Below are 14,353 nucleotides of genomic sequence, written 5' to 3'. Positions count from 1 at the left end.
TTATACATAAAGTTATCAGCCATATACCTAACGCATCGAGGCATGTTCTTTTTCCATAATGTATAAAAAGAAATTTGTATAAAAAATTATAATCGTGAATTTTCTCCCATCGTTTATATTTATATAGTACAAATTCTTTCGAACTTTTATTTTGTAAATTAACAATAAAACGTTACGTTCGTAGTTACAAAATGTACCGAATTTCGATATAACACGTAACTACAGTGGCCTAAAATGTACACTCGAACTGTCGTTTTCGCGTGTCGCAATCTAAATTTGCGACAATATTCTTGCATGCTATGCACCGGACTGTACTTTTTGAAACATCGCCAAACGGTCTACACTGTAGATAACATTTCAAACAAGAACAAGTTGCTTCAAATATGTCATTTTGTTTAACGTGTACGCTTATGTGCTTCTGTTATCGATACATGTAATACTTTTGTTTTGGACTTGTAGTCGTTCCTTACAGCGAATGCTAGAACAATTGGTGTGTGATCTTTAAATTGATTATTGCACGGAGGAAAAAGGCGAGTTGTAAAGAATGGAAGGGTTATTACATCCGGAACGAGTGTCGACTCGTTTAGCATCCGGTTCATTTCGTAGAATGCATTCTCTTTCGTACGAGTTCTATCAATTGTCGCCAAAAGAAATGGCGCGACGAGGTGCTTTGTAAGCAACGCTAGTTACTTATCCGTCCGTGGTCCGACGACCAAACGCACGATTACCAAATACGCATACGGACGTAATTGTTACCATAATTTCTATTCGATGTACACGGATGCATAGCTCGTGTTTCAGCTTACCCGGAACACGAGGAAGCCCGTTAATTTTGCTGAACACGCGTGTAACTGTAGCAACATGGCTTGACCTACATTTTTGTTCTAAGCATCCGATCGAACGTTTAAATTTACACAGTCGTATTGCTTATCGCTACGGACATTCGCTATTGGCTATACGATGGTATCCTGAAGCTATCTTGTTACAATATTAGTGTGACAATGTTACGGACATATTTCCATGCGTCGATACTTCGGAGAAAAAGCTGCATGCGCGAATACACGTTTGTGTGGGCAGGGAGATAAAACTGAAATTTCATTGGTATCCGTTCGATCGGAACTACGTTAAAGTACTTTTTTTTATAACAGCGTCGGAACGAAACTTGTGAATTAAAAATTATGCATCGATATTTTCGAACAACGATATGACGTCATAAGAATATTTTCATACCTTTATTTTTATAGAGGTTATCAATGAATTACGGTGGGATATCGATAAAGTGCATCGGATAAACTACCGGTATTCTAGGTAACGGTGAAATTATATGATTCGTATCAGGAACGGGTAAAATGTGTTTTGAGAAGTATTCGAATGGGCGAATACCGTACTTATTTCTATTCTTTTTGTGGTCAAATGTTAAAAAGTATATATTCGCAAGTTGTATTCTGCAGCTGTGCAACAGCCAGGGGCGGATCTATGAGCATTTCTTGAACGGACGAAGGAGGGGCGAAATATGATAGATGTTCTTTAACTTTCTTTTGCACAATTTGAAATTTATTGATATTTTTGTTCTCGAGGAGTTGGTTTCCCCTCCCTTAGATTCGCCCCCGACAGAGTACTTTTATACTTTTTTATTTATATTTTAATATTATGGAATATTTCTTTCCAGGTGGTCGTGAAACAAACAACGGTTTTCCATCGACAGAAGTGGAATTTTTGGTACGAGAGCCATATTGTATTCGCGTCTCGAAGAATAGATCTATCGTTACGACGCGCCAAGTTACCCTCGTTTAACAGGCGTCACATTTGAAATGTATCATTCTTGTCCCCCTTTCTACAAAGTGTACGCAGCTGCACTTTAGGATCCTATACATAGCAGCATCGTTTACTCGGAGGGCGCGCCTTTTTCGAATCTAGTGCGACAGATATCTTCGATCTGTCTCGAACATTATTGGCCAAAGGATACTAGCTCCTGTAAGGTATCGTTCACATTGTTTGGCGGGACATCTTCCCTTAAGAAGCTATTCTAGTCTCTCATATTCGAAAAATTGATTCGCTTTTTCTTGTAACATCTTAAAAATTTGGTGTTAAAAAGTCGAGCAAACGTCGATTAAGTTACGTTTATTAAAAGTGGCAACAGCAAGACGTATCGAACTTTGTTGGAACCGAATGATAACGTTGACGTTATTTAAGATTCCAAAAAAGTCCGGTCGCAGTGTGAGCGACCCTTAACGCTCGTAAAGGTGTAACGGTGTGAAGCGAATCGGTGTGCCTGCGGCGTCGAGTGGTGGGGATGTGGCTGTATTGTATATGCAACGTGCACATTTACAGCAGTACAGTACCGTACGGCGCGTTACCGTGTGCGAGTCAGTGGTTTTTCGATGATGCCTTGGTGATGACGGGACATTAACGTTCGAACGGTTCCCAAAAAAAAAAGTGGAGATAGGTGAGCTACACGTTACAGTGACCGAATAGTTGACCACTGTGACGCAAATCGAGGTATTACACGTGAAATTCGTGAAACGAACGGGAACAGCGTCGGCGATCAATGTTGGTTCGCGGGTGTGACCGTTCGTTCGCCCAGCCCCGTGTGTGCTCCCTTTTTCCTTTTTCCCTTTTGGTTCCCCATCGGGGGAAATCCGTTTTCCGACCCGACGACCGATCGATACGATTTCCTGAAACGTTCGTCGACCGATCAAAACGGTTTCTAAAGGTACATTCAGCCCGAACGAACGGGTAAATGGTTCTTGAGTTTTCGTTCGCGGTGTTGTGATTTCGAAGGACGACTACGGTGAGATCATCGTGACACCATCACCTGTGCACGACCCGAGAAGCAATTCCGGTTTACCGTGTATCCGTTTCTGCTTTTCTTTTCTTTTCCCTTTACCTTTTTTCCCAGTCTCGTTTCGTGGAATTTACGCGTGCCGTTTCTGAATCATGATTGACCCGGGCACGCTGACACATGTCCAATTTATAAGTTTGCCCGTCAGTTTTTTTTTTTTGCCGCGGAGAGCACGCCCATTTTTCGCGTCTCCATTGGCAACTGTCGTCTTGTAACATTTTCACGGGATTTGAAAAATTCTCGACGACTACCGTATCGGATTCCGGAACGAGTGTGTTCGTTTCAACACACGGTGGGCTAGTATTGAATTTTAGCTGTTCAAGACTTCCCACTCTCGAATCAATCAGATTTATTAAGTATAAAAGTGTAGAATTGTTTTAAAAGAACTTTTAAATATATTAAATAGTCTTTGTGTTGTTTGATCAACTTCTATAGGAATGTTGAAGAACTTAATATAGCTTGATGAATAACAATAGTTTTCCATTTCACAGAGATTGTTGCAAACAAGATTATTACCAATGTCAATAAACACTGATAAGGCTTTGTCTAAACTATGTTCAATAGATTCGACGGTAGGTTTTTCAAGTTTAGAGGGAATTTAAAACATTTCTTTAACCATTCAAGTATAAAAGACTGAAATGGTTTGACCTGGATAATATAAATCTTTGATCATTTATTTCTTAATATCTAAGAAACTTGTATTTCATTTCTATGTGGTACATTCCAATTCATTTTGATTACAATAATAATACTGCAATATCTACAGCCAATTTCACTAAGTATTTAAATGAAATTAAATGTTCCTAGTGATTCATCTAATAAAGAAAATTAAGACAATTCCGAATTACAAGTAGCTTCACTTGAAATTGAAACATACAATCCAAACAGAGTTCACTAAAATGTAAATATATTTGTTCATAAAAAATTAAGTGTTTTGTTGTTGTTGTCGTACTCTCGACATTCGACGTGGAATGCGAAATATACGAAATATGAAGAAGGTATTAGTTCTGAAAAACTGGAACCGAAATCGATAAAGACTAGAACCAATGTATCTGTAACAGTTATGAGTCATAACTCCTGACATATTTTCGTTTTCACAATTACTTTAATTCAGAACCGACGTGTAACGGTTTGAAACAGTTAATTTAAACCGTAACAACCACCGATATACATTTTCGATTTATTTATTATTTTAATTCATTTGGAACTGTTAAATTTCAAACTCGTCAAACGAGATTTAACATCTCGATGTCATTCGAATAAAAAATAATAAAAACGTCACTTATGAACGTGAATAGGGTTTGCAAGCACCGTCGTAATGATTTCATTCGTCGGGTTCATTTGAACCGTGAAGTTTGAAAAGATGAATTTCCGGTTGCAATGTAGCCGGCGCTCGGAATGGGAAAATTTATTTTCTCATTCAGATACTGATTTATCGTCGGATTAAAAGACTATCGAAATAACTGGTCGGTGGATTAAATGTTATAAACAAACGCTGCACGGTGTTTTCATTCATCGTCTGTCGTTCGAATAAAATGCTAAACTAATTTTTACCCACAATTTTATTCGCTTGAATTTAACCGTTTTATTCGTTAGTCGCGAATAAAATTTGCTCGACTCTGTCGGTATTTGGATCGAAATTCGATTTCGAACGTTAGATACGAATATGTAGAAGCTTCTAAATTTGTGTTTTCTAACATTTTCAGGGAGTTATTCTTCTATTTCTAGATCAAGAAAACACCCGCCGATCATGAAGCTCATCGTGTGCATTATCTCAACACTGGTACTGCAAGCATTGGCTATAAGTGAGTGTAATTTCGTTGTCGTGTTTCATATCGGTCAGGATAAATTTCAAGCAACACTTGTTGCTGATCTACGAGTTTTCATAACAATTTCTGATTTTTAATTATAGTTCATGTCCTGGACGTTATAGGAGGTGAAAATTATAGAAATTGCCAAAGACAAATTTTAGATAGTTATCGCTTACTCCAAATTTATATAGATACATAAATTTAGCGTTAAACAATTATATTACATTGTACATACGCGTAAAATGCTTATAGGCATTTTAAATACGAAACAGCTTTTTTATTTCTTTTAACATTTCTTATGTTAAATGAAGGTTTTTTTAGCATAATTATAATGCATTAAATTAAGGGCTTCTTTGTGTTATTTTCACGTTATTTGTTTTTTTTATACAGGGTGTTCAGCCATCCCTGGGAAAAATTTTAATGGGAGATTCCAGAGGCCAAAATAAGACGAAAATCAAGAATACCAATTTGTTGATGGAGGCTTCGTTAAAAAGTTATTAACAATTAAATTCAAAAATTTCTAATCGTTCTGGAAAAATTATTTTCCGTCGCGGGGGTCAATTACAATCATTTTTGGTGAATAGACATAACCCCGAAATCCTACCCACTTTCTAGAAAAAAATTCGAGAATGGGTGAAATTTTTCGACGAAAAAAAATTTTTCAAATCGTTTTAAAAAAATTATTTTTGGTTGCATGGGTCAGTTACAATCATTTTTGGTCAATACACATGCCCCCGAAATCCTAACCATTCTCGAGAAAAAAATTCGAGAAGGTACAAAATTTTTCGACAAAATTAAAAAATTTCTAATCGTTCTGGAAAAATTATTTTCAGTTGCAGGAACTAATTACAATCACTTTTGGTCGATACACATACCCCTGAATTCCTACGCGTTTTTAAGAAAAAAATTCAAATATATAGACAAATTGCCGTTCTACAGCCGGAACTTTGAACGTTAATAACTTTTTAATAAAGCCTCCATCAACAAATTGGTATTCTTGATTTTCGTCTTACTTTGGCGTCTAGAATCTCCCATTACAATTTTTCCCAGGGGTTGCTGGACATTCTGTATATACTGCATTTGAATCTCCTTTAGTGGCCATTGAAATGATTTAATTTATTCTGCTTTTCGTTCCCAAATATTATAATTTATCGTTGCATAATGCGAACATTATTACGCGCGTACAATTGTGTTATTTCGAAGTGTATCGATTATACATGTTTACCGTTTGTATCTTCCATTAGTCCAATCTCCACCACGGATATCCAAACAACCCCCGACAGACGAGCAGTTATTTCAAGTGGCTCAAGCAAACATCAACGAGAATGACAAACCATTTTTAATCGAATGTGAAGCAGAGGGAGAACCTGCTCCGAGGTAAAGTACATCCCATTAAAAAATAAATAAAAAATGCTTCATTCCTCTTGCAATCAAAATTATTTATAACCAGTTCAAACAGATTCCTTGTCAGTTCCATGTTAACATCTGTAAGTCACTTCTAAGGCAATAACGTCTTACAGGAAGTACTAATTATTAGATAGTGGGGCATTATGATCACATTTTCCTACAAAATTTCATTCCTGTGTAGTTTCATTGCACTTGTATGTAAGTGCGCTATCTCTGTCCTCCAAAGAAGCCAGAGTAACTGGTCTTAATTACCAGGATGACCTCATAGCCTTAGGGGGTATAAAGTTACCAGTACCGATAAAGATACCTTACTTGTGGTGTGAATTGTAGATGCATGGGAGTGGTCGCCAAAGCAAAATAGATAATATTTATATCATGTAATTTATTTTTATTTGTTTTCAAACAGTATTCATGGAAGATTGCTTGTATTATTTTTATAACGGTAATCCTAACTTTCAGTGATCGTTACCGAATATTGAAAGCAATAAAGGATAAGAAACGAACGACCCTTCTAATATATATTTAAATTTTGTTCAGATACCGATGGATCAAGAATGGAAAGGACTTCGAGTGGCCAGCGTACGACGACCGTATCTCTCAACAACCAGGTAGAGGTACGCTGGTGATCTCGAGACCGCGGGACGAAGATCTAGGCCAGTACCAGTGTTTCGCAGACAATGAATGGGGAACAGCGACATCTAATTCGGTCTTCGTCCGTAAAGCTGAACTGAACTCTTTCAAGGATCAGAATCCTATAAGTCTGGACGCGAACGAGGGGCAACCGTTTAAGTTGACGTGCCAGCCGCCAGATGGCTGGCCAAAACCAAATGTCTATTGGTTGATCCAGGACACCGCCGGTGGCATAAAATCAATCAACAATTCGCGAATGACGTTGGATCCCGAGGGTAATCTTTGGTTCAGCAACGTCACCAGAAACGACGCTTCCGACGATTTCTACTACGCGTGCGCAGCGACATCTGTATTCAGAAACGAGTACAAATTGGGTAACAGAGTCCTGCTGAACGTAATCTCCTCGGGGATGTCGTCGAGCCAGAACAAGCACGAGCCCGTCAAACAGTACGTCAGTAGGAAAAACGAGGTTGCCCTGCGTGGTAAAAAGATCGAATTGTATTGCATATACGGCGGTACGCCGCTGCCGCAGATAATATGGAGCAAAAACGGCGCAGTGATCAGAACCAACGACAGAATAACGCAAGGGAATTATGGTAAATCGTTAATAATAAAGCATGTCAATTTCCAAGACGAGGGATCGTATACCTGCGAAGCGTCGAACGGAGTGGGAGACGCCAAGTCGTATTCCATAAACCTGCAAGTAATGGCGGTACCATTCTTCACCATGGAGCCCGAAATAATAAATGCAGCCGAGGACGAGACCATCGAGTTTAAATGCGCGGCCAGCGGAGTACCACTTCCGGAAATAAAATGGATTCATAATGGAAAACCAATATATGAGGCACCTCCAAATCCTCGTAGGAAAGTAACGCCGAATTCTATCATCATCGAAAATCTGACGAAGAAAGACACAGGGAATTACGGCTGCAACGCTACCAACTCGTTAGGTTACGTGTACAAAGACGTTTACGTAAACGTTTTAGCTCTGGAGCCCGAAATTACCCAACCGCCGCAAGATATATCCACCGTGGACGGGAAACCGGTCAGGATCACTTGTCGCGTGTTTGGGGCGCCAAAACCAGCCGTCAAATGGGTCAGAAACGGTCAGGAATTAACAGGGGGCCGATACAAGACTTTGGAATCCGGCGATCTCGAAATCGACAATGTAATATTCCTGGATGCTGGCACCTATACATGCCACGCGTCCAATAAATTCGGTGAAGTCGAGGCTACCGGTAATCTGATAGTAAAGGAGCACACGAGGATCACGGATGAACCGGAGGATTACGAAGTCGCGGCAGGTTCTACAGCAACCTTTAGGTAGGTAAAGATCAACCCTAGGAACAATTTTAATGGGAGATTCTAGAGGCCAAAATAAGATGAAAATCAACAAATTGGTATTCTTGATTTTGGTCTTATTTTGGCCTCCAGAATCCCCCGTTAAAATTTTTCCCAGAGGTGGCTGAACACCCTGTATACTGCAATTTTCTCCAACCCTATGCACAGTAATCAAGACTAACGGATGTTATTTATCCAGGTGTAACGCTGTCACGGATTCGAGTTTGACGCTAACGATCGACTGGTTGTGCAACGGCGAACCCATCGATTTCGAGATGGAACCGCGATTCATACGGAGTACCGATTACTCGTTAATGATCACAAAGACAACGGAGTTAGATTCCGGCACTTACACGTGCGTTGCTCGCACCGAATTGGACCAGACTAGAGCGCAAGCGACGTTAACCGTTCAAGACGTGCCGAATTCACCGAAATTACTTAACATAGTTTGCATGGCGTCCGAGGCTTCTGTACATTGGACTCCCATGGGCGATAACAGGGCTCCAATTTTAAGATACACCATCCAGCACAACACTACTTTCACGCCGGATACTTGGGAGGTGTCCAAGGATTCTGTACCAGCCACCGAGCAGACGTACGTTGTGCCAATGACGCCTTGGGCTAACTACACCTTCCGTGTACTAGCGTGGAATAAGATCGGTAAGAACAGCTTTGCTCGCTAACTTTGGGGACCGTGTGAAATTTAGAAAATTTATGAACGATAAATTAATGTTGTATGGTAGGTCCGTCGTTACCCTCGCCGCACAGCGACGTGTGCACCACACTACCAGACGTCCCGTACAAGAATCCTGATAACGTGATCGGTAAAGGATCCAGTCCTCAAAATCTCGTTATCTCTTGGACAGTGATGCCCCAAATAGAACACAACGCGCCTAAGTTCATGTACAGAGTGTATTACAAACGGGATATACCAGGAGAGAAATGGACCATAGAGGACATAAACGATTGGAAGAAAAATACTTTGGTCGTAGACAATCAACCCACTTACCAGAGATACAAGATCAAAGTCGTGGCTATAAACGAGAAGGGTGAATGCAGAGTCGCGCCCACCGAAGTCGCTGGATTTTCCGGAGAGGATGGTTAGTCAATTCATTCATAATCCAGCGCTAGAGAACAACCTTGATAAAACCATTGTTAACGTTACAGTTCCAATGCAAGCGCCGAGTAACTTTACGTTGAAACAAGTAAAGTCGAGCACTAGCGCGCAATTTTCATGGAATCCAGTTCCCGAGGAATCTGTACGCGGTGAATTGCAAGGGTATAAAATACAAACGTGGACGGAGCGGGACGGTGAGAAAGGAATGCGGGAGATTGATATAAGGGGCGGTAACAGGACGCACGCGTTAGTGAACAAATTTGTCCCGTTCAGCAAGAACTACGTTCGAATACTAGCGTACAATGGCCGGTAATGAGAACTGAAATAATATTTATTTTTATTTTTTATTTGTAGCGAGTAACGTGAATGGTTTGTTTCAGCTATGCCGGGCCACCTTCCGAAACCTTGAGCTTCGACACGCCAGAAGGTGTCCCGGGGACAGTTCTCAGCTTCGAGGCATACCCTATGGGCTCCAGCGCGTTGTTCTTAGTCTGGACGAAACCAGCGGAGCCAAACGGTATTCTAACCGGGTACAGAATTTACTACCATGTTGTAAATGGAACGAGACTGGGACCTCTGTTGGAACGGAAACCACACGTGTCGGACCCGGAAGCTACCAGCGCGAAGTTAGCGACATTGGCGCCCGATACAAAATACCGTATTCATATTCGAGCCACCACGAAAGTTGGCGAAGGAAACGAGTACGTTATTATTCGATGAAAAAAATTTTTTAAAATACTGCCTCGTTTTGCAATATGTTTATGCTTTTAGCTACTTCATTGAACAAAAAACGCGCACATCCCAACACCCGGACGTGCCGCATTTCACGTGGGAGACCATACCAAAAGAGAACGGTTACTCGAACGTGAGGATTATTTGGCAGCTGAATCTCAACGGGAACCCGGGCAGCCATTTCTTTGTCAAGTACAAACTCAGGGGTGAGACGATATCCCGCGAAACGGATCCGGAGTATCACTCTAACACTATCGAAATCCGCGGTCTTCAAAGCGGCGAGGTGTACGTGATGTCCATAGTCGCGGTGGACGGGATTTATTTCAAAGAGAGCGAGCCGCAGGAAGTGGAGACGAGCAGCGAGGGACCCATTATACAACCTAAAGAGAACGTCGCGACCGCTGGATGGTTTATAGGAATGATGCTGGCGATCGCCTTCCTTCTCCTGGTACTTATAATCGTCTGCGTCATCAAACGCAACAGGGGCGGGAAATACGCGGTCCACGAAAGAGAACTGGCCGCTGGACGCGGTGATTATCCGGAGGAGGGCGGTTTCCACGAATATTCCCAGCCCCTGGACACGAAATCAGCGGGTGGCCGCGCGTCTTTGGCGTCGTCCTCACATCAGGATGGAAAGCATCCTGAATCCGACACCGATTCGATGGCGGAGTACGGGGAGGGCGATACAGGTCAGTTTAAAATATAATAAAGGTCAATTTGTACTCGGTTAATAGAGTAACGAGGCAATTCAGGTATGTATCATTATATTTTTAGTAGCGTATGCACATGTGCACTAGTTCCCACGTACGTGAAACCGGAAGCATGGTTAGAGAAGTTTATGTCGAACGATATCTTTTTTTTTTTTATTTACGTTACAAGAATTTATATCTACCACCCACGTACATTTTCAGTTATGCTTGTTTAATTACTGGCCTGGTTGGACAGTGAATTAAAGAATTATTGTCCTACCAGGATCATCCAGTGAATATTGATTTATGTATTATTATCCTTGTACAGCATTTTAATTTTTATTTTATTATGTTCTCCATTTCTTTTTTTCTCCTTTATCGGCCAATTTAATGCAGAAGGCATGAACGAAGATGGATCATTCATTGGTCAGTATGGTCGTCACCGTAAACCAGAACCAAACTCGCAAGCATTTGCCACGTTAGTTTAAGGTAGGTCACGCGAGGCTTCTATGGAGGAATCGCTTTTATCGTCGTTCTCAGCATGGTCGAAATTGTAATTTTAAATGTTCAGTTAGAAATTTGAATCGTCGTTCTGTTGAAGGACGTTTCACGGAGGACGGTTCTTTCATTGGACAATATGGGCCCAAGGGTAGACCGGAGGAAACACCGCCCATTCCAAGCGGCACTATGGCCACATACGTGTAACCTCTGCCATTATCACACTCAAGCCGCATAAAAATTGTTTTCTTGTCGAAAGTAAGGGCTCCAGTTCTTGCTAGCCGCAGCAGCTCTGCTATGCACCTTGCGCTGGGCGCAATGTCCAACACTATACTGCCAATTAGACTTTGGTTTTGGGTTTTATAGTTTACGTAGAAAGATTAGGTGAATGTTTCTATGCCGACTCGATGCAAGGTATATACAAACGTAATCCGAACGCTCATTCCTCCAAAACGTTTCGTATTAGTTTATAGCACAACCGTTGTTCGAATGTTCGGGCGATTTTTTAATATTTGAAAGAAAGTCGAGTCGCGAAATACCGTTTGTTGATTGACCAGAAATCAGTTACGAGTAACAAAGTTTGTTGTAGATCTTTGACTAATTATAAAACCCAAAGACGATAGGTGTCTCATAGCGTGCAAGCTATTTATGGACATAATATAGTAGAAAGTATTCTAGCATCGACCGAAACATTTAACAAGGCCAGATTGTAACAGACACTACCAGCTTATCACAGGGTATACGAGTTATGTTTATATTGTTCTAAGTATGTACGACATAAAAGCGTGTGATGCACTTTCGAGGCTGCATATAGGATCGCGTCTTTCGAGAACGAAAAGATAATCAACGTCGATAATTCGAGTTACAAAAAGAAGTAGTTAGATTGGTGTTACTTATATGCAATCTTGAAAACCGAAGGACTGATATCGAGAACGGTGTCGCAATCTGGCCTCGACTGATTCTAATTTTAACTTAAAAAAAAATGAAAACGATTGTTCTAAGGAACTTTAGATGCAATCAATTTTTACTCTGCCGACAGAGGGCCAAATATAACGAATCAGTGACTATCTACAATTATCGTGCACTCGCACTTTCATTAACGATACACGAAACGACAAAAATATATGAAAGATATTATTATTACTATGATATTAAAAGGAACATTGTACATGCACTACAGTAGTTAAAGGAAAAAGGAAATGTCACATGGCCTCTAATTGTTGCTTTTTGTATGTGAAACGTGCTTTAGCTGAAAACGAAAGTCCTTTTATTTTTATGAATGTTTACTTTCCCCTTTTTTTTTTGGTAATTTTATTATAATCCATTGAATATAGGATATTGATTATTTAATATATAAAATATTAAATATATAGAGACATATATTGATTATTAATTAATGCTTAGAGTCTTAAAAGAATGCGATCACAAGGAGCAGCTATTATTACGTTTTAGTATATAAAGTGTTATGAAATCATAGATAATTCGTTGATTTCTTCGAGAGTAAATGTACGTTTTATTTACCGTATTAAGTTTAGCATATTCAATGCAATGTACAGGTTGTCTGCAAAAGTGTCGCAAGCAAATATGTCAGGTACAAAAATAAGAAAAGGTACAAAGTATAGAATACTTATAATACACGCGCGCGTAAAGTTCGTAAAAATGTATATGATATTTCCAAAAGGATACGCACCTCTCAAGCTTATCAAAATGACAAACCGCATAGTAAATTATTCTATCCAATTTCTTTCGAAAGCTCCGTTGGGTGCCAGCGTTGAAAAAAAAAGAAAAAGAAATCGTTTCCTTTGGCGAAAACTTACACGTTTCGAGAAATATTTGTCAGGGTCTTTTTTGCCGATTATCCTGTACAAATGGCTTGGACGTCACGTAATTTTTACGAACTCTATATATATATGTACACACATACCTATATAGGCGCCTACAAAGAAAAAAAAGAAAATGACGTATTGTAAATTAACGAAAACAATAATTTATTGTAAAGATACCGAAGTATATAAAAAGGGGGGGAAAAAAAGAAAAGAAGCGCAGAGACATATATGTAATATATTAGAGTGTCATTTATTGTAAACTTGTATTAAATTATATTTCCAAAGGGTAAGCATCGACGTCCAAGTCAGTTTATAAGCGTACGCAGTTATGTTTCGATGTATTTTTCTAATCGTACTATCTTCTGTATATTTTCGAAGTGTCTAAATCGCGTCCTCTATGATTCTCTAATCCCCTTAGCTGGATGAAACACGTGGCAACTTATGTGAACTTCCAATAACTTTCGTACGTGTAACTGGTGTTTTGATACTTTTTAATATATTTTGATACATTTTTTCTTTATTATTTGCATTAATTGTTATATACGTGATAGACTTTCGTTTTGTATTCGCGATAGAAACCCGAGAAGCGTTTAAGCACGAATCTCGTATTTTGGATCTGATATTTTTTCTTTCTTTTTTTTTTTTTTTTGCTCTTTTTTATCGATGTTTACGAACAATTTAATTTATACCGTCGACGTAGCACACGTTTACATAACAGTATGATGTACGACTTTTTACAAAGCAGCGTTCATTTTACAACGACGGGGACGGCACATGTCCATACATATGTGAACAAAAAAAAAAATAATAACATATTAGAAGAGAACAAGAAACGAAATATACTCGTTCGAACATGTGCGCGCCTATCGTGCTAACCTTTTTCATTGTACATTATCTTATTACTATTAAGATACTAATGTGTACCCCGACGGAAAGGTGCACAAAGATCGACGAAAGGGGCGAGACGCGTTCTTGTACATATTTCCGGGCGGGTGTCGTCGTTTCAATATTTTTTCTACGAAGTAGAGACTGCAGAGTTTAGAGACCCGGTCGAAGGTTCTTTCATCTCCTCGTGGCGCAACGCGTCGCGCAAGCATTATGTTACTAATGTTATGTAAAAATTTAATCGATTCGCCTTAAGTTCCGACCGTTTATCAGCGATTACGATAACGCGCATTCCATCGCCTGTGTAACATCTCTCCCATGTCAATAAAAAGATGATGAATAAAATAAATAAAAATATATATACCAACTGGCTGCTCGTTCGCGTTTACGTGTTCGTCCTTGTCTCGATCGGGATCGACAAAAATTACTGAACGTCGAAACACTTGGAACTTGCAACGTATAGTTTTTCATAATTATAGTTACTGTCAATAATGAATAGAAAACATTTTCCCTGAAAAGGTTAAAGACTTGAGTAAGACATTTCTACGTACGGCCCTGACTATGGTCTGAGGCCC

At 39.7% G+C, this 14,353-nt stretch overlaps 1 protein-coding gene across 10 annotated transcripts; it reads left to right on the top strand.

Annotated features, from left to right (window-relative positions):
* The first annotated feature begins 1,252 nt into the window (after positions 1–1,252).
* On the top strand, positions 1,253–14,136 carry LOC122398721 (neuroglian). 10 transcript variants are annotated; one of them, XM_043398840.1, is made up of 12 exons: positions 1,253–1,308; positions 1,670–1,719; positions 4,571–4,647; positions 4,755–4,778; positions 5,898–6,030; positions 6,598–8,013; positions 8,231–8,691; positions 8,775–9,131; positions 9,199–9,457; positions 9,529–9,849; positions 9,920–10,569; positions 11,171–14,136. In XM_043398840.1, exons 3-12 carry the CDS (start codon positions 4,593–4,595, stop codon positions 11,272–11,274), a joined length of 3,780 nt encoding a protein of 1,259 aa, XP_043254775.1. In that variant the 5' UTR covers positions 1,253–1,308; positions 1,670–1,719; positions 4,571–4,592; the 3' UTR covers positions 11,275–14,136. The 10 variants fall into 10 exon arrangements, with proteins under 10 accessions (XP_043254775.1, XP_043254782.1, XP_043254779.1 ...); XM_043398844.1 differs by lacking the exons at positions 1,253–1,308; positions 1,670–1,719 and adding exons at positions 2,348–2,446; positions 10,969–11,058 and having other exon boundaries at positions 4,549–4,647; positions 11,171–11,302; XM_043398843.1 differs by lacking the exons at positions 1,253–1,308; positions 1,670–1,719 and adding exons at positions 2,348–2,446; positions 10,966–11,058 and having other exon boundaries at positions 4,549–4,647; positions 11,171–11,302.
* The last annotated feature ends 217 nt before the right edge of the window (positions 14,137–14,353 follow it).

The sequence above is a fragment of the Colletes gigas genome, unplaced genomic scaffold (assembly GCF_013123115.1).
Source record: "Colletes gigas isolate AHSC1104 unplaced genomic scaffold, ASM1312311v1 Colletes_gigas_Sc00012, whole genome shotgun sequence".
Classification (NCBI taxonomy): domain Eukaryota; kingdom Metazoa; phylum Arthropoda; class Insecta; order Hymenoptera; family Colletidae; genus Colletes; species Colletes gigas.
Note: the sequence above shows the minus strand (reverse complement) of the source record. Positions and strands in the feature narration are given on the sequence as shown.

Coding starts and splice junctions, on each gene's coding strand:
- LOC122398721 (XM_043398840.1), top strand. CDS start 4,593: ATGAAGCTCATCGTGTGCATTATCTCAACACTGGTACTGCAAGCATTG. Junction 8,692..8,774: donor ACTAGCGTGGAATAAGATCG/GTAAGAACAGCT, acceptor GTTGTATGGTAG/GTCCGTCGTTACCCTCGCCG. Junction 9,458..9,528: donor ATACTAGCGTACAATGGCCG/GTAATGAGAACT, acceptor GGTTTGTTTCAG/CTATGCCGGGCCACCTTCCG.